Source organism: Bidens hawaiensis, unplaced genomic scaffold (genome assembly GCF_021521415.1).
Source record: "Bidens hawaiensis isolate Kalapana, Puna unplaced genomic scaffold, B.hawaiensis_p1.1 tig00037826_1, whole genome shotgun sequence".
In the NCBI taxonomy this organism is placed as follows: domain Eukaryota; kingdom Viridiplantae; phylum Streptophyta; class Magnoliopsida; order Asterales; family Asteraceae; genus Bidens; species Bidens hawaiensis.
In genome coordinates this window covers 1-23,829 of record NW_027496628.1, presented here as the reverse complement: position 1 = coordinate 23,829, position 23,829 = coordinate 1, and the positions used below count along the sequence as shown (strand labels likewise).

The 23,829-nt window shown below is 34.7% G+C and overlaps 2 protein-coding genes and 3 pseudogenes across 6 annotated transcripts; 1 reads left to right on the top strand and 4 right to left on the bottom strand.

Annotated features, from left to right (window-relative positions):
• The first annotated feature begins 488 nt into the window (after positions 1–488).
• Positions 489–3,697, top strand: LOC143589813 (protein yippee-like At4g27745). Of its 2 annotated transcripts, none has more exons than XM_077070464.1 (3): positions 489–564; positions 1,205–1,332; positions 3,298–3,697. In XM_077070464.1, the coding sequence occupies exons 2-3, from the start codon at positions 1,240–1,242 to the stop codon at positions 3,523–3,525; spliced, it is 321 nt and encodes a 106-aa protein (XP_076926579.1). In that variant the 5' UTR covers positions 489–564; positions 1,205–1,239; the 3' UTR covers positions 3,526–3,697. The 2 variants fall into 2 exon arrangements, with proteins under 2 accessions (XP_076926579.1, XP_076926580.1); XM_077070465.1 differs by having other exon boundaries at positions 516–564; positions 1,228–1,332.
• Positions 3,698–4,995: 1,298 nt separating this feature from the next.
• LOC143589809 (putative serine/threonine-protein kinase WNK10) lies at positions 4,996–9,204 on the bottom strand. The gene is made up of 7 exons (XM_077070461.1): positions 8,647–9,204; positions 7,766–7,803; positions 7,385–7,612; positions 7,078–7,298; positions 6,837–6,994; positions 6,094–6,469; positions 4,996–5,691 (listed from the first exon to the last, which is right to left on the bottom strand). Exons 1-7 carry the CDS (start codon positions 8,788–8,790, stop codon positions 5,189–5,191), a joined length of 1,668 nt encoding a protein of 555 aa, XP_076926576.1. The 5' UTR covers positions 8,791–9,204; the 3' UTR covers positions 4,996–5,188.
• A 3,162-nt stretch (positions 9,205–12,366) lies between these two features.
• On the bottom strand, positions 12,367–16,150 carry LOC143589808 (plant UBX domain-containing protein 10-like; annotated as a pseudogene). The gene is made up of 4 exons (XR_013145351.1): positions 15,427–16,150; positions 13,847–14,017; positions 13,428–13,631; positions 12,367–12,897 (listed from the first exon to the last, which is right to left on the bottom strand). The product of XR_013145351.1 is annotated as a plant UBX domain-containing protein 10-like (transcript).
• An 863-nt stretch (positions 16,151–17,013) lies between these two features.
• LOC143589812 (uncharacterized) lies at positions 17,014–19,614 on the bottom strand (annotated as a pseudogene). The gene is made up of 4 exons (XR_013145353.1): positions 19,556–19,614; positions 18,758–18,920; positions 18,138–18,182; positions 17,014–18,049 (listed from the first exon to the last, which is right to left on the bottom strand). The product of XR_013145353.1 is annotated as an uncharacterized LOC143589812 (transcript).
• Positions 19,615–20,779: 1,165 nt separating this feature from the next.
• LOC143589811 (L-2-hydroxyglutarate dehydrogenase, mitochondrial-like) lies at positions 20,780–23,662 on the bottom strand (annotated as a pseudogene). The gene is made up of 4 exons (XR_013145352.1): positions 23,387–23,662; positions 22,357–22,636; positions 21,207–21,405; positions 20,780–21,069 (listed from the first exon to the last, which is right to left on the bottom strand). The product of XR_013145352.1 is annotated as an L-2-hydroxyglutarate dehydrogenase, mitochondrial-like (transcript).
• Positions 23,663–23,829: the final 167 nt, after the last annotated feature.

The window sequence follows — 23,829 nt, the reverse complement described above, 5'->3', positions numbered from 1 at the left end:
ATAACACACATACTTAATTTATTTGTGTAATTTATAAACTAATTTCTTGAGAATCGATATATGCACAGTAAAACAAACGGATAAGGGTTAATAACACACGGGTTTTGGGTCGGATATGCAAATCTGACAATTAACCAGCAATTATACATCCGATATATACACAACACGTCTTAAACCAGATACACGACAAACTTTTATAATCACGTATGAAGTTGGAATCACCCAAACCGTCTCGGTATCATCCTTGAACCACTTAAAATCGAATATTTGATCGTTTTTAGCCGGTTTTGAATGATGTAAATGAAAACAAAAAGATGATAAAATTGAGAGCCCACCTAAAATCCAACACAGCCAAAAACAAACCCTACAGTCTCTTTCTTTATTCTTCACAATCATAATTCTGAAATTCAGAACATCCACGTCACCGATTTGAAATCAAACAAAAGCCATCATTTCTGCCATAAATTATTATTATTATTATTAAATTAAATAAAACACACAATACATATATACACACTCCAATGAATCATCATCCATCCTGCTTTCAGCTACTTCGGTTACTGGGTAACCTTCTCTGATCCTAATTTGTGTTCTTTTTCAGCTTTCTTTAACTTATAATAATATTATTATTTTCAATTACCCATTTTAATTTACACCCTTTTGCACTGTAAAAGTTAAAAACCACTTTAATCAAAGAACAAAAAGAAGTTAAAGCATCAATCTTTCTTGTTGGTAGGAAAAAAAGATTACTTTTCTAGCTTTTTCTGTGAGTCTTGATTATGATCATCTGATTTGGGTATTTAGGGTTTACTCTGTTTTCAGTTTACCCATTTTAATTTGCACCTTTTTGTGCTATAAAAAATTAAAAACCACTTTAATTAAAGATCAAAATGAAGTTAAGTATCAATCTTTCTTGTTGGTAGGATATTAAGTAAAAAAGATTGTTTTTTTTTTCTGTTCATTTTGTTTCTTGGTTATGATTAATCTGATTTGGGTTATTAGGATTTACTCTGTTTTCAATTTACCCATTTCAATTTGCACCATTTTGTTCCATAAAAATTGAAAACCGCTTTAATCAAAGAACAAAAGGAAGTTAAGTATCAATCTTTCTTGTTGGTAGGATATTAGGAAAAAAGATTGCTTTTTTATTTTTATTTTTATTTTCTTTGTTTCTTGATTATGATCATCTGATTTGAGTATTTAGGGTTTATCTGACTGTGGCAACAGATTCAATCATCAATGGCGGAGATAGTGGGTCCGAGGTTATATGGCTGCTGTAATTGTCGAAATCATGTTGCCCTTCATGATGATATCATTTCTAAAGCTTTTCAGGTGAGAACAAAACTTGAAGATTTTGTTGAGAGTTGTGATGATTCAAAGTACTGTTTCTTGATTTTTGATGCTCAAGAAGTTGTGGTTTTGATGTGTGTTTAAGAACTGATTATCTGATAACTTAAAAGGGGGTGTTTAGAAATGATTATTTGATAACTTAAAGGTGGTGTTTAGATGTGTGTTTTAGAATGCTTATTTGGTAACTTAAACCTGGTTCTTAGAAATTATTATTTGATAGCTCTAAGGGGGTGTTTGCATGCGTCATTTAGAAATAGTTATTGTTTGGATGTTTATTTTATTAGTGATTATCTAATAACTTAAAGGGGTGTTTCAATGTGTGTTTAAGTAGTGATTATCTGATAACTTAAAGGGAGTGTTCAGATGTGTGTTTTAGTAGTGATTATCTGATAACTTAAAGGGGGTGTTTGGATGTATTTTTTAGTAGTGATTATCTGATAACTTAAAGGGGGTGTTTGGATGTATGTTTTAGTAGAGAGAGAGAGAGAGAAGGGGGGGGGGGGGGGGGGGGGGGATGTGCATTTGAAGTGATTATATGATAACTTAAAAGGGGGTGTATGGATGTGCGTTTTAGAAGTGATTATCTGATAGTTTAAAGGGGATGTCTGGATGTGTCTTTTCGAAGTGATTATCTGATGTTGAATAATCATTATCAGATAATTAGGTAATAAAAATGGTTATACAAAATTAGTATTTGGATGTGCTTCTGTTGTGATTAGTAATAGTGTAATACATAACAGGACTAAAATGACACATTTGTGAAGTAAAAAGTTCATATTGTGAAATGAAAGTCTTCAACTTAAAGATAACAGTGTCGTGAAACTAATTAATCAAAATTGTTAGTTAACCTCAGCATAATCAAATAGAAGTTTATTTAAGCACTAAAAACTTGTTATCCCAACTTCAAGTTGAAATAATAGTGTCTTGAGAGCTCTACTTTTAAACAAAAGATTTGCATTTTGGATCTTGTTTTTTGCGACTTGAAGTTGGGAACTTGGGATAACGAGTGTTTAATGTTTGGATAAACATATTCTGCTTCTATTTGGTTATTAAGGTTAAACTACCAATTTAAGTTGGTTAGTCTCCTTACATTGTTATCTTTTATCTGAATTTGAAAGACTTTTAATTTCATTTCAAATGTCTGTTTTCTTCACAAAAATGTTTTATGGGGTCATGTTATGTGTTACTAATCACTTGCTTTAAACAGCACAAGGATAGCAAAATAACTATTTTAGATAACCCGTTTTTATTACAGCTTATTATCTTATTTTGACCATTTAACATCACATAATCACTTTTATAACACGAAATCAAACACCCCCATTAAGTTAAAGATATACGTTTGCTCTTGATCCGTTTAAAGGAACAAAATACATTGTTGGCTGGTTTCTTAGTGAAAGGATGATTCTTGAAATAAATCTAATTTTGCAGATGTGACGTGACGAGATTACTAACTTCTCTAAATTCTAATTATAATAATATTTTAGCAATTTCATATATACCCATACAAACTTGAACAATATCATATATACCCATGCAAAACTAAAGTTATCATATAATGGCCTTACAAAGTGGTTAAAATATCAAATATACCCAATTCATTATAACCATTCAATAAATCATCATTTTACTCTTATTTTTCTAAAACTTTTATAAAATTCCATACATGCCCATCTTTAACTTTAAATTTTGATTTTCTACCGATTTATAGCTTGTTTATTGTCGATGTCGAATTGTTGATCGCAATTCAAATAAAAAATAGGGTTTAAACAACTATAATGGGCATGGGTAGAGTGTGATCGCTAAGTAAAAATTCTTTAAAGTTACCAACATATGATATTTTTAGTTTTGGTTGGGTATATGTACGGAAATTTCCAAGTTTGTAACGGTATATACGAAATTAATCTTTTCATCTCAAATCAAAATTGTGTTTCTTTTATATGTTAGGGGAGGAACGGTAGAGCCTTTCTGTTTTCTCATGCAATGAATGTGTCAATGGGCCCGAAAGAAGATAGGAACTTGATGACCGGGCTCCACACAGTTGCTGACGTGTACTGCTTGGATTGTCGTGAGGTATTGGGCTGGAAATACGAGCGGGCTTATGAGGAATCGCAAAAGTATAAGGAAGGCAAGTTTATTCTTGAGAAGTCCAAAATTGTCAAAGAGAATTGGTAGTAGTAATTGATGATTTAATGGTTTATATGTTTATATTATGTCTTGGTAAGTGTATGAAATGTGGTGGTGTTCAATAAGTGATTGTTTGTTGTTTTTGGCCCGATTGGTTGGCGATTCGTCTGTTCCATTGATGCATGTGTTTAAGATGGAAGGTTGTAATTCGAATGGTGTATATAAGGTTAAACATTTGGTATTTGTGATATTGTATATACATGTATGTGATCTTTCAAACTGATGTTCACTTGATTTTAGATTTCAAAGCGATCTTATGATTGTAGTACATCTAAATATATAAATGAAACATTTTTATGCAGTTAGAAAAACATTTAAAAATCAATTGTTCAACTATTAACTAAGTGCAAATTTGTTATGATTTAAAAATAAAAAGGTTGTACGGTCAGGAAAGACTTTAGACGACGACTTTAGATGACTTTCACGTTGTTAAACTCTTCTAATAAAATCTTATAGCCTGTTTCAGTTTCATCTTTTGTAACTAGTTAAAATAAAATATTTGACTGGTTTCTTCTCGTTAAAAACTTATTTCAGCTATACTCTTTACTTGGACCGTGTCATCTTGTTTAACTAATTCTTTTGCTAAAAATCTTTGTTCAACCCATCTTACCTTGTTAACTCTTGCCAAAATCTTTATTCAACTTGTTTTACCTATACTAACCCTTAAGTTAGCTAAAAACTTTATTTAGCTCGTTTCACCTTGTTTAGCGCTTCTTTTAGCTAAAATCTTTGTTTGTTTAGCTTAAAATCGTCATTCAACCTGTTTCTCTTGTTTAACTCTTCATTTAGCATTTTAGCTAAACTCTTTATGCGAACTGTTTAACCATTCTTTTATCTAATATATTTCATTTGACTCGTTTTCTTTTGCGTAAAATCTATGTTCACCCGTTTCACATATCTGCATTCAACCCATTTCACATTGTTTAACCGACAACAGCAATATTCAACCCGCTGCATCTTGTTTAACTCTTCTCTTAGCTATATTATATAATTGACCCGTTTAAGATTTAACACAACCCAAAACTAGTAAACAGAAAAAAAAAACCAGCACCTGTAGTCATCATCATCATCATTGTACTCAGTATATCCCACCAATAGCAAAGCTATGGTAGGGTCTGAGGAGGGTAAGATGTAAGCAGCCTTACCTCTACCCCATAGGGATAGAGAGGCTGCTTCCGGTGAGACCCCCGGCTCGATAGTAGTTTTGCATCAAGCCTTGGATATAAGGCACATAGCACTCAATCATCGGGACACCGGCTGATCGGTGCATGTACCCTTATCTTTCAGCTATCAACGCCACTACATGATGCCTGATTAACCGTCCGTCACTTTTAACGTTATTTTCACGAGATTAGTAAAATAACGTCAAAATTAGTGCAATTTCACTTTTGCCCACCCGAGGGTTCACACATATATACATCATATGTGCGCACCGCAAGCAGGGCTAACCAGCACCTGTAGTCTGTACCTATTATTATCATTGACCTGGGAAAAAAAATTCAAACAATGTACCTTACAATCAAATCAATCATCAACAAATTGATAAGCATTCACAAATTCTAAAACAAAACCGTCTAAAGCCAACTGTAAAAAAATTCAAAACCAACACACGAATCAAAAAACACACCAAATCATTTATTGTGTACCAAACTCAAAAGCCCGACTCTTTCTTCTTGGTCACCCATCTCCTCTTTGCTTCTTCAATCGCAGCTTCACGAGACTTCTGCAACTCACTATACCAGTGATGATACCGAGCTTCAATCGCATCAAGTTCTTGCTTCAAGTCTTCGCACACGTCTTTCTCTTCTTCACACAGCACTGAAGAATCACTGGTTATTGTTCCCGAGCTCTTCATCCAATCACCAGAATATGTAGATGAAGAATAATCCGACCCAACATTATTATTATTTTCAGCCTTTGTGGGCCCACTTGCAGTTTGATCATTTTGAACAATTACAGAACCGCCACTAGAACCAGACTTCTTGAAAGAGGTTTTCCATGTTGGCACGAACTTCAAGATCATGTCATCAATCAGTTCTGCAATTACAGCAACGTCTTCATGCAGTAGGTCAAGTTGTTCGACCATTTCTTGAGCAATTGTATGTGCAGTGTCGGAATCCAGATAAAAAGGGAAATGAATGTTCCTCACGCTACCTACATAAATTAGAGAAATTTGAACATATATAACAAAAAAATTGCATCTGTTTTGGGTTTTTGAAAAGTTTCGTTTTTTTTCCTGTTTTTGCAATGGGTTCGGTTCGGTATTACCATTTCAGCTTAAAAAGTTAAGGCCCTATTGGGCCTTTTTTTGTTAATAATTAATTGTTGTTACACATTTGGATCTAAAGTTTTTGAGCCATACCATTTGTTAGTTTCTTGTAATTAACTTAAAAAACGGTTTTTCCGGATTTTGATTATAGCAAAATCGAACGAATAATAGTTTTTATTAAACATAAAACAAAATCAAATTTCTTATTACTTAAATCAGATTTTTTAGTTCGGTACAAAAAAAACGACCGAAACCAATTTTACCACATTAAGATAAACAAATCTTACCACTAAAATCAGCAATTCTCAAAGTTAACATGACGGAGTTATCTTCGTTCTTTTCGCCTTTCAATCGGATATCATTCCTCCCATTGAGACACTGAAGCTCAAGTATGCTAGTGTTGCTCTTCATGCCTAAGCTACCAGATGAAACCTTATTATCATTACGGTCAATGTCCATGGCAGAATCGTTGGGTGTTGGCAGGTTGACCAAGTCAAAGTTGACCGACTCGTGCACATGCTCTTTTACACTCTCAAGGTCAAGAAATGGGTCTTTCAGAAGCTCTTTTGCTGACAATCTTTGAGGCAGTGGGACCAAACACTTCTCTATGAACTCTTTCACTTGTGGATCTTTGACTTTTAAAAGACCAGCAGGCTTTATACCCTGCAACAAACAAAAACCAAGATCACACATCCACATTCTGGAATAACACATTATGCGTGTTTGAATCAGCTATACCAGTTTATAGTTGTAACAAGCATATAACTGTTTATAGCTTTAACAGCCAGACATACAGATGCTACATGTTTGACAAATTCTGAATTTATAATACTAATAATGACCAAAAAGGACTTTTTTGGCAAAAGTATAGAAGTAGTAAACAGGATTGTTACAGTTTGTAATTGGCATGAAACAAAATATTTGGCCATAAAAAATCAAATAATCAGAAGCAAAATCTGTTTGTCCAAACATTAGAACAGATTATTGCAACTTCAAGTCACATAATGCAAATACATGGTAGGAAACTTACAGAAGTAACTTTTTTGTATATTTGTGCTTGATTTCTGCATTCACTGTACGGATATTCACAAGTAATCAGCTCCAGTATGCACATTCCAAACGAATAAATGTCGACTAGTTCATTATATTCCTCTTCATATAGCTCTGGAGCCATGAACTCGGGTGTTCCTGAAATCCAATTAATCAATTACAAATAAATAACATTTTATCAACTTTACAAAAAATCTAAGCGAGTGTCGGTCTTCAGTTACCAATCAAGCTTTTGGCAGTGGGACGTAGCATCAGAGTTGCAAGTCCTAGATCTCCAATCTTCACTTCTCCATGATTTCCATTAACAAAAATGTTGTCACATTTTAAATCTCTATGAATAATAGGCGGTTCATGACTGTGAAGATAAGCCAACCCTTTAAGGATCTGTCTAGCCCAATTCTTGATCGCCTTCAAATCAACACTCTTATGCTTCTTTCGGTATCTAAAAGCAAATAAAACATAATTTTAACCCTATTCGAATAGAATTTAAATAAAGTGTATAACAAGAGAAACAGAACTTAAACTTACTGCCTCAAATTCCCAGAAGTGAACAATTCGGTAATCATGTTAATAGTTTTCTTTTCATCATCCACCCATGAAACATAGGACTTGATTATGTTTTCGTGTTTAAGTGTCTTTAACAAGTGAACCTCTGAGTAAACTCTCTCCAAATGTTCGGGAGATTGCATAGCATCGTCTAGCATCACTTGGTTCCAAGCAACTTCAATTCCTTCAACTTCATCAAAACCCTTATATCTGTCAATAAATAAAACAAAAAAGTAAGTAAAGTTATTTAAATACACAAAAGAACACAGACTTACATTAGCAAAAATAAAGTTATATCTACAAGTATGATGGATGTACAAACTTATACATAAGGAAAATAGAGTATAAGTCTAGAAGTCATACACAGTCTTGAATGCTCCTCTCCCCAGCATTTCATTATACTGAATACAGGACACAAGAAACACTAAGAAACTGGTAAATAAACAAAACAATAAAAAAAACGTAACAATTCATGGCAGTGTTGTAGAACTCTCTAGTCGGGCGGTGGGGTACCGACTAGCGATAATCGGATTGGAATTTTTATATGTAATTTCCAGTTTTATATTATACACATCTTTATATGTAACTTTTTGTAGTAGACAGATTTTAACCCCTCCTAGACCCATTCAGGACCGGATTTTACAGGGTTTGGCTCATTTGGCCAAAATTGCTGGGCCTGACCGCCTAGCTATTAGTTATCTGATTAGATGAAAATTCCATAGCGAACCACCGATTAGTAGGGAAGTTCATATCCGATATCCGAATTCTAGAAAGAGAATAATTACAAAAAACATTATAAAGAACTATTTTTTAAAAATATTTCAGATATCCGAAAAGTATCTGAAATTTATAAATAATACTAGTACTTATTATTTAATAGCTAAAAAAATGTTTCAGATAATTCAGACATCCCAAAATTTTCAAAATCACTATCCGAATCCGAAATTTCAGGCATCCAAATTTTCGTATTCGGATTTTTTTGAACACCCCTACCAATTAGTGATTAGCCGCGATTTTTACAACCATACCTCATGGTCAAATTCTGGTTCATATCACATGTTTTAAACGCAATTTAATACTACTTCAACAGAGCTAATAAATACCTTCCAACATAACAACCACAAACCCATGTGGCCATGTTAACTTAACCACAACAAGCAACTCAAAACTCATTTTTCTTACTTTTAAACTTCAATAACTCACCAAACACATAAAAACAGTAAAAAATGAAACATTAGTCATACCCTCACGTATCGATTATTCGGGCACCTTTCAACAACATCAGGATCCTCAACCTCCGGTCTCACTTTCAAATCCAACCCCAAATTCAACTTCTTAACCAACTCATTATTATTACCAGCCCCCAAAAACCCTAATTCAGAACCCATTAATAACACCAACAACAATTAAACCGTAAAAGATCCAGAAACAACGAAGAAAGAGGAGCAAAACCCTAATTACAGTTGCTGGGCGTGTTCAGAGAACGCTTCGCATGCAACCGAGAACGAATCAATTGACGATCGGATCATGAAATAATTGCCGCCAAAACTCATAGGCAATAATAATGCGTGTGTACGATTCGTGGATCGAATCTGGATTCTGGAAACCAGGCGTGAATCGTCTTGTTGTTGGGATAATAACAATCTAGCCATACCGGAAAACCTTCAGATCCCTAATCATTTATGTATGCAATTGCAATTGGGTTGACAATTAGGGGAATTGAATGAACGAATTGAAGCGAATTTGATTGATTGGTGATTGAAATGCAGGCGTGAATGACTATTATAAAACCCTAATCCCCAAATGCTCAATTTCTATTTTCTAGCGATTTCAACGCGAGATAATGTTTTTTAATCTAAAGTTTAAACTTTAAACTTTCTTTCCTATTTATCGGGGATGAGTGGATTAGTGAGGTCCTTATACTATTCGACATATTTCATATTTAACCCTAACAACCTTTTATTTTTCATTTTCGAAATGGTTGTTTAGTACATTTTAGACTATGTGTAACGGGTTAATATTTGACTACACCTTTACTTTACCTGGTTTATTTTAAACCTGTTAAGATCATGTTGCAGTCTTTTCACTTGTTAATGCATGTTAGTACACTCACGAGAGCAGTGGCGAAGTATACTAAGGGCTTGAGATGACCCCCCTCCCCTTGTTTTTTTGTGTATCAGTGTAAATTTACTTGTTTTCACCCGAAATTTTTTATACGTAGTGTAAATTTAGCTGCTTTTGATCGAAAGTTTGAGCCCGACCCCCCTCGTTTGTGAATTTGTTTAATACATTTTGAACCCCCCTCCCCCCTCTCCCGCACGAGTATGCTAGTATAAGCTTCGTCACTACACGAGAGTTGCCTTAACGCCTTTGGCACCCTCTATTTAATGGTGTTTAAAGCGTTGCTTGCCCTTTAGTTTGATGACTAGTCTAGGGATGTTATTTCATCATAGTTAACCTTAGTGAGAGTTAAATCTTCATTTACACTAAAAAAAATATTTTTTTTACAACAACCTTGCATTTTATTCTTTGAATATATTATTTTGGATGGTTAAGGAGGTTATCACTAGACATAGTTTTATAGCATGTTTGAATATATTTTACAAGTACAAGTGATTAAAGTTTTATCGGCAAGCCTAAGAGAGAACTTTAGTTCATGTTCAATTGCTTAATAGAAAGCTATTCGAATATTAATATATAGAGAAAAGGTCACATTAGGTGGGTTGGTAAGGTGGTCATATATACGTGTAATAAAGTGATATAGAAGGTTAACGTTAAATTGCTTATTCAATATTTCTTTGTAATAGATGCCTCAAAAACAATTATAAACAAAAGTTTTTAAAAAAATCATATTCAATGACTTGATCATTAAACATAAATGCAAGCAAGAGGACGTTGGTAATGGTCTCATTTCATACTATAGTTGACTTAGTTTTTTTTTTTTTTTTTTTTTTTTTTTTACAAAATATTAAAAAACATGATTTTGTTTCCAATGCTACTCAATCACTTGGGTAGAAAAATGTCAGAAAAAGGAAGACAGAGACAACAACCACATTAAATGATTAAAATATAATATTTATTGATTATAATGCACAAACTATGGTATATTGGTATTAATCTTATCTCTCTATTTTATACAACTTAAATTATATAATATAAGTGTGATCATATACATATAATAGTAGTCATTTAATCTTAAGAGTCTAATCAAGCTCAATTTAATCGAGTTCCAATTTAGTCCTAAGCTTAGCTCAATTCTTTGTACTTGGCTTGATTCTCATTTTTTAACAGCTCGATGTTGAGTAGTTCGGCTAGTTTAGAACTTATAGACTAATAAAATAAATCTTGAAAATTACAAAAGCTTACTTTCATGTTAGGCCGTTGAAGAAGTAGCCTCATTCTACCCTCCTTTCGTTTCTAGATGCAAAAATATAAAGACAATCGGATCCATTAAAACCTATAAAGAAATTTGAAGTAGCTTAACTCAAGTCTTTAGTTCTTTACATCAAATTGCTCATATTTTTATGCTAACCTCAAAGAACAAATTTGAAGTAGCTAAGCAAATATTTTATTAAATTTAACTAGTGAAACTAATAAGAAAATGTGTGTATATTTATCGGTATGCTAACACCTATAAAGAAAAACTGTGACGTGTGATTTTTCGATTTAATGTTGGGTTTCCTTGAGTTAAATAACGAAGAAACCCCATAAAACCAAAAAGAATGGGAATGAAACCTAAATAACACAAGCAAATGAAAGTTTGGTTTGTTCTTGTAAGTTTTAGCGGTATGCAACTAGATTAAACTTAGAGGGTGGATTTTGTAAATATACATATCCAGTTATCTGTTGAATGCACATCCGCAATATGTGCCACCATTTATACAGGACAGTTGCTTTTACTCTTTTAACTAACTAAATACAAAATAGTTTATTGGTATAAAGCTGGTACATGTGAATATACTAGCATGGTGTCCGCGCAATGCAGCGGGGCGCACGCGCAACTCAATATTTAACGCATAGTCCGTGTCGGTACATACGTCACCTGATGACAACGAGCACATAGTCTAAAGTTGGGCGTGTAACTCGTGCAAAGCCAGTTGCGTGTAATCGAAGATTGAACACGTGTAACCGGACGGGAATACACGTTACCGACATTAAAACATGCTTAACCAATATACAGTAATTTGAAATAAATCATTTTTTAAACCAACCCATTTTGGCCCCAAACCCGTTCTGACTCGACAACGTTCTGATCTGGCCCATTTCTACTCGAACCCGAACCCGAACCATAACCATTTTTTTGTATCGACTCATTCCGACCCTATTGTACTTTTATAAATGACCCGAACTCGCCCAGCTCGACTTGTTACCCGGTTCTAAATGGTAAGCGCGTAACATGCTAAATTTTTAAAACTAAAAACCATAACAATATTATACCCAAATTAAAGAGAATAAAATACTCGTTTTTATGACGTAATTTTTTTGAAAAAATATTAACGTGTGAAAAAGTTATGTCCGTTAAAAAGTCGTGGGGTAGTTAGTTTTGAATTATGGGGCATATTTGTAACTATTATTAAACTTTACAAAAAAAATAGTGAAGTTGAGGACCAAAATTGTAAGTATATTTTGAAAGAATGAAATTTACGTAAGATTTGTATATAAAGACTTAATTACCTCTAGTTTTTTAAATTTTGATGCGTTAGTTGTTGTATACAAAGCAATAAGTTTGGTACCTCTTAAAATTTAAGAGGTCTCTAACTCATGCTTTATATATAGTATAGATTATATATATGTATTATTTTTAACCTGTTTATTAATAAAAGACAAAATTAAATTTATTTTATTTTTTAAATCGTATTGGCATATTTTATTATTTTAATCATGTTTTCCATCTGACCGAGTCCATCATTTCATGAACTTGATGATCAGTTCATCATGTGTTGTCTGATGCAATATTGCATTCTACACAAACCCACATTCAAGCCTTAGGCAGTTAGTTCTGTTATCCCCTCATGATAACCACAGCCAAAACAAAATATGGCATCCACCAAAGGTTGGAACAAAACCGAGCATGTCATTATGTATGTCAGACAGGTTTATTTATTACTAGGTTAATACATTCGGTAAAATGTTTATCTGCATGATACACAATCAACAATATCCTAAACACAGAATGGGTCCAGTGAAAGAAGAAAAAAAGAAATTTATATCACAAACAACCGGGCCCTTAGTATGAACTAGACTTGTCGCTCCTGCAACAAGCCTCATGAGTTCATCTCAACAAAAAGACTGGCTTGAGGATGCAGTCCAACTTCTTTGAGTGTTAAAGATAGTTTATCTTGACCATATAAAACACGTGGGAAATTGGTGACAAGAGTGTAACTTCCCATTTCCAAGGTCCCGGAAGAATCAACAAAGTCGTATAGGGATTGTATTGTTGCAGTAGAATGGAATCTCCTCCCCTTTCGCTCTCCGTTTGGTAATCTTACCAATACCTACATCACCAAATAATAATGATAAGTTTATCTCAATTGGCTGATTAACTTTCGCTAAATAGGTCAAACCATAAGACAACTAAAAGGTCAAATTTTATTCTTATTCAAAACTTTAGTTTTAAATGTAATAATTTTGTTTTTGTTATTATTTTAACACAAAAATTATTTGTAAGGGATAATCTATAGATAGACTACGACAACTATTCAATACATTACACTAAGGCCACCTAAATATCAGTGTGTCATGCACGACTAAAAAAGTACGGCTTTTCAAAAATAATATAATTTTACAAATTAATCACTTGGGAGGTTTTAAAAACAAATATAAACTGTGGATGTCCAACAATAAGGCCTTTCGTTCACCGGTTGCAAAAAAATTATCTCTGAAGCTACTTTTTATTAGTCAGATATTTCTCAGCAAAGACTCAGGCCATTTACAAATTTTAAATACACACTTCTTCTTAAAATCTAACATGGCACTTATATTAGCATGAGGAATGAGGATAATGCAAGAGTATAGAATACCATACCTGAGTAACATCAGGCCCCTTTTCAGGTTCAGGGCCCAAAGACAAAGATTTATCCTCTCTTAGTTTGATTAATGCAGCTTCTCTTTCTGCAGCCTCACGTGCGGTTCTTTCACGAGCCTCTTCTTCTTCCCTTTGTTTTCTCTCAGCTTCAGCAGCTTCCCTTTCTAGTTTCTCTTGCTCATCTCTCCTCTCGCGTTCTCTAGCCTGATTTTGCATCAAGAAATTAATAAATCACAGCCAATAAAACATCAAATTAGGCAAGATTAGAGATGTAAACAAACCAAGCTCCTCAAGATCAGCTCGATAAAAGCTTGCTTAATTCTATGCATATGCATTTGCCTTTGAATGTAATAAATCAAGTCCTAATCATTAGATGGCGGTTAAGTGGTTAACAAAACAAAGTAAATCTAAAAACATACTTGATCAGCTTCAAGTGCAGCTTGATATGCAGCATCTTGCTCCTCTCTCAATCGCATATTGTTTCTACGCTCCTCAGCATCAAGTCTAGCTGGCACAAGGACAGAGGCACTTTCTTCAACAACCCTCTGCAACATTGTAAGCATTTCTTCTGGTGATTTAGGACCCTCAACCTACAATAAATAAAAATATATGATATAACTTGTTACCCTTGTAAATTTCACAAAATAGTCACATAGTATAAAGACTGCAATCAGATTCAAAATAAAGATACAACTCATGTTGTGTTTCACTGAGAAGTAGCACCCCTATTCATACAAGATCAGAAAAGAAAAGTAATAACAATGAAAAAAAACTGAATAACCTACGAGGCTACAGCAAACCAAGAAAAGCTACTAAACCTAAAGTAGTTGTATATCAGATTAACAGATACTAGTGATTGTGATGAGAAACTTGTTAAGAAAAGATATAACTATGTAATGACAAACTTTGTTGCAAACTTTTCTTACTTGGTTTCTTACTATAGGAACTATTATCATACACACAAACTCGCATAACATTGGAGACGTAATTATTTGAGTTCTGAATTACGAAGCAGTCAAACATTCATATTAACAGATACTAGTGATTAACCTACGAGGCTACAGCAAACCAAGAAAAGTTACTAAACCTAAAGTAGTTGTATATCAGATTAACAGATACTAGTGATTGTGATGAGAAACTTGTTAAGAAAAGATATAACTATGTAATGACAAACTTTGTTGCAAACTTTTCTTAACAATGAAAAAAAACTGAATAACCTACGAGGCTACAGCAAACCAAGAAAAGTTACTAAACCTAAAGTAGTTGTATATCAGATTAACAGATACTAGTGATTGTGATGAGAAACTTGTTAAGAAAAGATATAACTATGTAATGACAAACTTTGTTGCAAACTTTTCTTACTTGGTTTCTTACTATAGGAACTATTATCATACACACAAACTCGCATAACATTGGAGACGTAATTATTTGAGTTCTGAATTACGAAGCAGTCAAACATTCATAGCTTCTGGTACGGTACATCTTTTGAGTTACTTGGCATTTTGTTTTGTTACAAGCCAAACAGAAGAACTCAACCCAAAAGACTAGTCTGATAGGTAAGGGAACCAATTTGGCTTATAAACCCCACATCAGTTGCCCATACAACCGATGTGGGACAAGTCCCATACCTTGCAATGGTTTCAGTCCGTTAACATGTTTCATAGATATGATGCGTAATTTTGTGTTACCTATGCATAGGTAACCAATCATTATATCTATGAAACATATAAGTTAAGTCACTCAAAGCTGTAGCGAAAATCATGTATGTTCAGCCACATCATCATTCATGACTCAAATAAGTGCATCTCCCATATCAAGCAAGTATATGACATGCATGACATCAGTTACAATAATACAAAACTAAATAAGTAAAAATTTCAACTAAGTATGTGGATTATACGACTACATTTTATCACCAAAAAGTTTCTAGCTACATCTACGTCTTAATCTGAAATACAACTACAAGTTTATTGTTTAATCAAAACATAACTTAAACTACCTGCTCAAGCAAAGAAATTCTCTGATTACTAGCAGCCATAACAACCGCACAAAACGGAAACCTCGAAGCCTTCAAGCTATTACTCATCTTAAACCCTTCACTCGCCCTAATACTCGCCCCCACGCCACAAAATTCTCATTCACAAACTCCACCAACACCTCTGAACACAACGTCCCCTCACAAAACACCGGCGTATCCGGATGCTCGGGCGAGTGCAAATACACAAACAACAACTTAAACTCCCTCCGTGACCGCTCCAACGCATCCATAAACCCCTCGGTAACAAAATTCGGCCGCCTGTCCCCATACTCACTCTCAAACTCACTCACAAAATCCCTCGCCTCGGTCACCGCCGTCAACACCGAAACTAAAGACCTAGACGCCGATCCACCTCCTCTGCCGTCGCCAGAGTTAGTTAATCCGATCATGTTAAACGAATACAACGGCGCCGGAGACTAACCCTAGGCTGCCGGAAACGATGGAGATTGGAAGAGTGATGAGCTTCCATGCTAAACCTGGTGGAGCTGGTTCATCAGTAGTGGTTGGAGGAGTGACGTGTTGGAAGTCTGATGGTGACGTAATGGTGGAAATGGCTTGTTGAAGGTCCCAATTGTGAGCCGAGAGTATCTCGGTGCATAAATCGGTGTCTTGGAGGCCCGTGATGGATTGGAATTGAGCTACTTTGTCTCCTGTGTTGCTCATTTGGTTAATCTGTACAGGAATTGAAAGACGACTGATGGTGATTTGTTTAAATATTTTATTGTTTAATCTAGAGTTACTTATCCAAATAAATAATTTCATTAGATTTTAATCACGTTATTATTATTAAGATTCTATAGAATATTATAATGATTTGGTGCTACTAATGCTAGTGTCGAGTAGGTGCTCTAGTGTATTCAATGGTTTGATCATAATCGGGTTTTAAGTGGATTTAAGATGTGGAAGATAAAGTTTGTTTTAGTTTAGTTTCGAGTGTTAGATCTAGATAACTATTATGATTTTATTTAAAGAGGTTATGTTTACCTAGTTTGGTTTTAATATTTATTTAAATAGGTGTTTGAATCCTATTATCCTAATAAGTTTGGGATTAGGTCTTTATAAATAAGGTTTTATGTAATTATTTTTGTGTTTTGAATAATAAAAGTGTTCTTGATGTTCGTTTGGGCATGAGTTTCCAACATATATATCACACTAACTCACACTATAGTTATGTAGTGTGAAGTGTGAACTAAATTCAAACAAGACATGTAAAATGATTTAATAAAACCAAAACCCAAGACATAAGATTATCCGAATAACACAAGATGATCCCAGACATGCATGAAGATCTATATATGTTAGTAACATGGCTTTGGGTGTATGGAATGATCTTGATATGCTGTTTTCTCAGACAACAACAAAGTCCGACCACCTAGGTATACCGATTGACAGAAGGTCATAACATCAAAAGGTATTACTTTATTAGTATGTAAGCAACTCAATTGTATAGTTATGGATGTGTCATGATTTCATCAAAACCTTAACTGTTAAATAATATAAATACATAACAATGAACATTCAAAAAACTTATATAGCTGCAACCCAACTTAAAAAGCAATATTAACCATAGCACGCACCACTCCTACTTTGGTTCTTTGGTTTCATACATACACACCAGTTCAGTTTGTCTTTCCTCAAAACCATAGTTAGCAGTTCCGCCCAAAATTTTGGTCAAAACAAGTCAAAACAGCCTGTAAATATCTGTTGCTTACATGACCTCTTCAATTATAACCTTCCCCTTCCTATCTTCTTTCTTCTGGTATTTCCATCCACCCTTTGTATTATTATTACTGTTGCCTACATAAGCCATGGTTGCATTCTTCTCAGCCATCACCAAACCCGCCAATGACGACCATGCCTCGTGTGGTTGCTCATGCACCCAACACATCAAAAAATAAACCTTTCGCTCACCCGATTTAAGCTTCGCCTTCATTTCTGCCCGTTTCACATCCCGAGCCTTTTCCATCTTTAACCCTTCCAAACCCGCTTTCAACATCCTGTGCAAATCACAAAGCCCACAAACCAACCCATCACCACTGAGACCCAACATGTTCGCCACATCATCAACCACCCCCCAACCCGAACTGTGGCCCGCCCACGTGTCGGTAAGCAGGAGAGCACGCTTGTTCTAGACAGTACGACAAGGCTTCAATGACCGTCTCGGGTTGACCACTTTGACCTAAGACTGAGGAGACGGTCAAAACCACCATTGCTGAGTCAACCGGGTCTGATTTCCAATCGCCATTGTATAACCTAAGTGTGAAACAGTAGCTATATAAAATGTCCACAAGATGAATAGCTAAAAGTGGGGACGGTTCGGTTGAGGTGAGTTTGTTGACCAGAGGTAATGCGGTGTCGGGACCGGGTGGGACCTCATGGGTGTGTTCTGATAGGTCTGTTTCGGTTTTTGTTATGGGTTGGACATGTTGGGTTCCTTCACGGCTCAGAGATATGGTTCTAGCCGAGGGCTTTAGCCACCAAGGTTCCCATGGCTCAATCAGCTTGCTTAGCTCACCAGAAGCAACAGCTCTTTGAAAATGTTTCTTCTCTTCGGTTGATAAATCAACAAAGCTGATTTCAAGTCCTGTTGACCAATAAGTTGAATTATGTGGCGAACAGAAATTATATGATTTATAGTGATAAGAGAATAAAGGAATAATCTACAAACATACCTGACATGATTTTTTGAATGGTTTCCTCTGATAATGCGGATACTGCTGAGGCTGAAAACACAAATTATCAAGTCAAAATTTTAAATATAATTTATGATACAAACAAATTAATAAGAATTAATTTCAAATATGCCATTACAAACATTAATAATATCATATATTCCCAACTAAAACTAAAAATATCATATACCCAATTTAATGAATGGACCATTCTACCCTTTTCCATTATATGATCTGTTTAGAACCCTACTTTTTTATTTCGGTACCTATGGAAAGGCTATGGAAAACTAATGAACATTGACTATTTTCTTATTTGTGTTCTCATTAATATTTGTTATAAATGAAATAGTTAAGTTCGTATATCATGTATGTATGCTATAAAAGAAAAGCAAGATAGTTGAATATAATATTTTTGGAAAAAATATTGTTCATTGGTAAAATAGCTAACGAGTAAATAATAAAAACTGAAGTTAAAAATGGGCATGTATGAAATTTTAAAGTTTAGAAAAATAAGGGTAAATGGTGAATTATTGAATTGTATTTTTAGTTTTGCATGGGTATATATGATCTTTTCAATGTTTGTAAGGATATATATGAAATTGCCCCAATTAATAACTTACCATCATCATCATCATCATCCATGCTCTCAGCTTCTTCCTCTGAATGAAATCGTTTAAGAATATCCAACATTTTCTGCTTTGTGTCATCACCCGGTTCTAATTGTTGCATTTCCTCCATTACATTATCTCTCATGAAAGATTCTGTGCATCTTAGACTGTGTGACTACAAGGATTATTAAAAATGAATTTGATGTACAAAAATTTAACTACCATATATAGCAAGATTCATTAACACAACTAAAAACCATAAGCAAAATCATCTCAATCAGTGTTGTAAATATCGTTAGGCGCTAGTCGGGCGGTGGGGTACCGACTCGCTACTAATAGGGATTAATCAGATTTGAATTTGTACACGTAATATTTTAAACTTATATGCACGCGCACACACATCGAACCCTTGCTTGATTATTTTTGTTCCCCCGCTTTTACAAACCTCAGAATTTCTAACTCATTAGGTCACCTTTTCTTGCTTAAAAACCAAATAACCGATTTTGACTGCCTACCAATCTGATTACACGAAATGGCATCGATAGAGCACCAATTAGCGCTTATTCACCGATTAATTGGCTGATTTTTACAACAGTGATCTCAATTAGCAGTGACATAAACCACAAACCGGGCTTAACTTATGAATAAGAAGATAAAAAGTAACTATTTTGCATATCAAAAACCCTAATCGTTAGCTCTGTGATTCAAATCAAGATGTAAAACAAAAAAACAAACAAACATAAATTCTGAAAGTGGACACCAATTTGCATTACACATGAACAATAAATATATAATAAGGATGGTTATTACCTTGTAACATGGAAGGGAACAATAGCGTGTGTTACATCTAGGGCATGTATACTGGGAGAACTGCTTTTGACATCTGCAAATAAACATTAAAGTTAAAGTTATATATAAAGTGAATGAATGATTATATTAAATAGTTGTGAAACTGAAGAACATACACGCGACAAATGGTAACGGGATGGAGGATTCAGCTGGGAAGAATTGGAAGGTGATTCTGAAGTAATGATTGTATCCGCCATTGTTTATTGTACCTGAAGGAGCAAAATTGAAGGATACACGATATAGATATCGAAAAAAAAACCCCTAAAACCCTGAAGAAAACGCTAGAACCTGATATTTTACTTAAGCCCTTTTGGGTTTTTGTAATTGTACAAATGAACCCTTCAGCTTATATGGCGTTTGAAATAGTCCCCGTCAGATCAGCTTGGTTCCGTTTGTAAACAAGCCAAGCGCAAGCAGATCCTCACTCGGTTCTATTCGGCTCATGAACACCCCTAATTGTACCTTTAGTTTGGTTTTTCATGATTTTCATTTTTCGCTTAATAAACTTTTGGTTCCTCTATCGGAGACAGAAGATTACCTTATATTGGAAAATAACCCATTAATGTGGCCTTACGGATCATTTGAATAACCTTACCAATATGACATACTAGTCTCCGACAATTATTTGATGGTAATAACTGTAAATATTGATTAGTTTAAAGGGCATTTAAGATTTCCCCTTAGTACCTTTAATAGGGAATACATAAAGTTTTCATCAAGGATCACATTATCAATGGTATTGATCATAAGAGTTATAGATATTTTCTCAAGAACACCATTCACTACTCTCTCCATGTGTACCATCAACACAAGGTACCATAACGAGAATCATGCCATTCCTAAGTATGATTATTTGATGTAAAAATTTATGTCCGTGATTGAGCCTATACAATTGTCATAAGTTTATCCACTTTGCAAGAGAGTGTAGAGCTCCAAATACCATTTCAGCATAAGCTTACAACTCTGCATAGGAGAGCTTTAGGACAGCATAACAAATGTAACTATACCTCATCACTTATTGCAATTATTGAGAAATACAAGTGATAACAAGGTTGTTAATGATATACTGAAAGACATATAAGCGTATAATTTCTAGAAAAATGATAAAATTAAAATGCTTGAAAAAGACACACACACACTCGTGTCTTCAAAGATAAAACTGTTTGTTGACAAAAAAAACACTTAAAAGTTTGAAGATTTAATTATTAAAATGTTTAAATCAGGTGTACAAATTTGTCATTTGTTCAACATACATACATACAACAAATAGATTAAAACTCAATATAAAAAAAATCAAATGGGGTTTGCACAACACAGAGAATGAGCATACACTTGGTGTTATTGGCAATTGAGGTATTAAATTATGCAGAAACCTTGGCAGCAACATGCTCTGCAATGGCCATACTTGACGTCAAACCCGGAGATTCAATCCCAAACAGGTTTATAAGTCCCTGTATCCCATGGCACTCCTCTCCCTGCAACACAAATCCCCAAATCATCAATTGGTTAAATAAAAACAGAAGCACCCAAAACTTATATCAATTATGAAGCCAGAATGTGGTGTGTTTGGCAATTGGGATAACATGAATTGACATTCATATTATATAATAACCTGAATAATAAAATCGGCAAAGCCCTCTCCTGGCCCAGAAAATCTTTGGTCTGATGCCAGAATAACCGGGCTGCAGAGAATCGTCCTTCAATAAAGGGTAATACTTCCTGATTTCTGGATAAAATTTCTTCGCCCGATAACCACATACTGTATAATCAAACCTGGAATTCACCATGCAAGAATCATACATGTGCCACACCTTATGAACAAAGCTCCAACTAGGGGGTGTAAATGAGCAAAGCCGCCTATTGAGATCAGCTCACTAAAAGCTGAATCGTGCCAATCTTAAATGAGTTCAAGCTAAGCTTGTGAAACAAATAAGCTTGGGCTTCACTTATAGAGCTCGAGCTAAAGCTGTCAATTTGAACCAATTTAATATAAATTAGTTGATTTGAATTACGTTACACCTCTAAATTCTAATAATCCACGTGCCAATTCAGAAAACAATAAATAAAAAGAAACTGGTCCAAAATAGGGCTATTCAAAAAGCTCGCAGCTCACTCTTGATTGGCATGTTTGCAAACAAGCAGTGCCGGCTGGATCTGTAAACGAGCCAAGGTCCACTCCGGTGGCTCGCTTGTTGGCTCGTTTGGACTAAAGACCATATATCTGTTCGGATGTCGGTTGATTCGTTTTGAATTTTTTTGGGCCCTATCCGAAAACCAACCGATCTAGATTAGAAATGTGTATAGAACCAAATTTCACCGATATATTCGGTTTATTCTGCTTGGTTATCCGAATAAGCAAGATTTGTGGAACCGATAACCGAATGGAAAACCACATTCACAGTTTGGTTTAGTATATTCTGATTATACATACGGTTTGGTATGTGACTATGTTAATATAAATAAAAATTTGCAAAATTTGTAAAAATAAACAAGCCAGCTCGACAAGCCACGAGCTAGCTTGAGCTTTTGACGAGTCGAGCTCGAGCACAACATTTCAGCTCGCTAAGATAAACGAGCCGAGTCTAAACCCACTCTGGATCGGGCTCAGCTCATTTAAAGCCCTGGTCAAAAGTTGCCTAAATTGTTTGTTCAATGCGTAGGACCCCCCAAATCGCTTTATGCAAAAAAAAATATCAACACTGTAATAAGAGTTTTGTAATTATATCTAAAACCATAATTTTTTAACTAAACAGAGGTGATACCAATTGTGAGAGCATTAACGAATGCGTATCAATCATCCCAGAAGTAGGTGACCATAAGCTCTAATGCACTGCAACTGAGGCTCCATTGCCATTGCTTCAGAAGCTTCCATCATTTTCAGCCCTTCAACTCCATTTTCATTACCGCGATTCAACAAATAACTCAGCTTTGGAACCTCTTCATTCCTAGTAGCCACAATCAACTTCCCAATTTGCTTAGTGGAATCTCGTGTTCTTTACAGTAATCATACAGCAATCTTCTTCCTCTAACACAAAAACGAGCCTACAATATGTATACTGGAATCAGCAATCAAGCATTTCTCTTGTTTCTGCTCTTCATCTTATTAACAAAAAGTGTCTAAATTTATAGTTAGTTGATGATAAAATCAACTCCATATTCCAAAAGTTATTGCCACTAATGATTGTTTTGTTTTTAATTTGAAAAAAAATAATTTAAATAAATAAAAGGTTTTAGGAGCCTGGGTCTCACTGGGAGCACCGAGCAGCCTCTCTATTGGCCAGTACTTGTTTTTACCCGAACCAAATTGTAACTTTCTTGAAACGACCTTGTTTTGACCCGAACCTATTTTTCTCATAACTTGTTTTGACCCTTCATCCAAACCTGCCCGACCCATCTAGCTTGCCAAGCTTAGCTTCTTCTTATCTCATCTCATCCTCCCGGGACCCTAAGCCAATAGCTTTTGGTATGAGTGAGAATTTACTGCCTGTGTTTGTTTGGTATCTCTTTTAGAAAAGTAAACCACTTTTCTCTAAAACGAATGAGCAATAATACATCGGCATTCGGCCCTATAATCAACCTAAGGTCACATGGCATAAATCCATAAGGTTGTGAGGTTATTTATTTACTATGTCAAAATTTATCAAGATGATGCCTCGAGAAAATTATAAAGATCATAACATTGGGACTACATAAGGGTCATATATTATAATACATGGGCCATTTTAGAATTAGAAAATTATACAACTACAACTAAAAAGAATAGTGAATTTGAAAAGAACATCTAAACCATACCTTGAGGGAATTGGGAGGATAATAGATACCCGCATGAACAACTTCACTGTTACGAGAACTGATTCCGGTGCCGAAAGTGGGACCCGACTCGATGACCAGCACGTTTCTTCCGTAATTCAAACTCAGTTCTCTGGCCACGGCTATTCCCACAACACCCGCACCGATGACAACACAGTCCGCCGTCTCCTTCGCCACACCTGAGCTCAAGCTTCTTCTGCATCGTTTTTGGGTCAAATTATTAATGATTGAATTTCCTACCAACTTGTTTAATTTCATTGTCTAAGGCTTTTCTTTTCTGTTAGCATATTGGGGAACCTTTTTTTACACTCGGAGTTTCATTTTTTAAAGTTTACTTCCGTTTCCGTCCATATGATTTATTATTTTTGGCATTTCAGTCTAAACTTTTTCAGCCGTTTCTGTAATGATGGATTTAAAATTTTGCC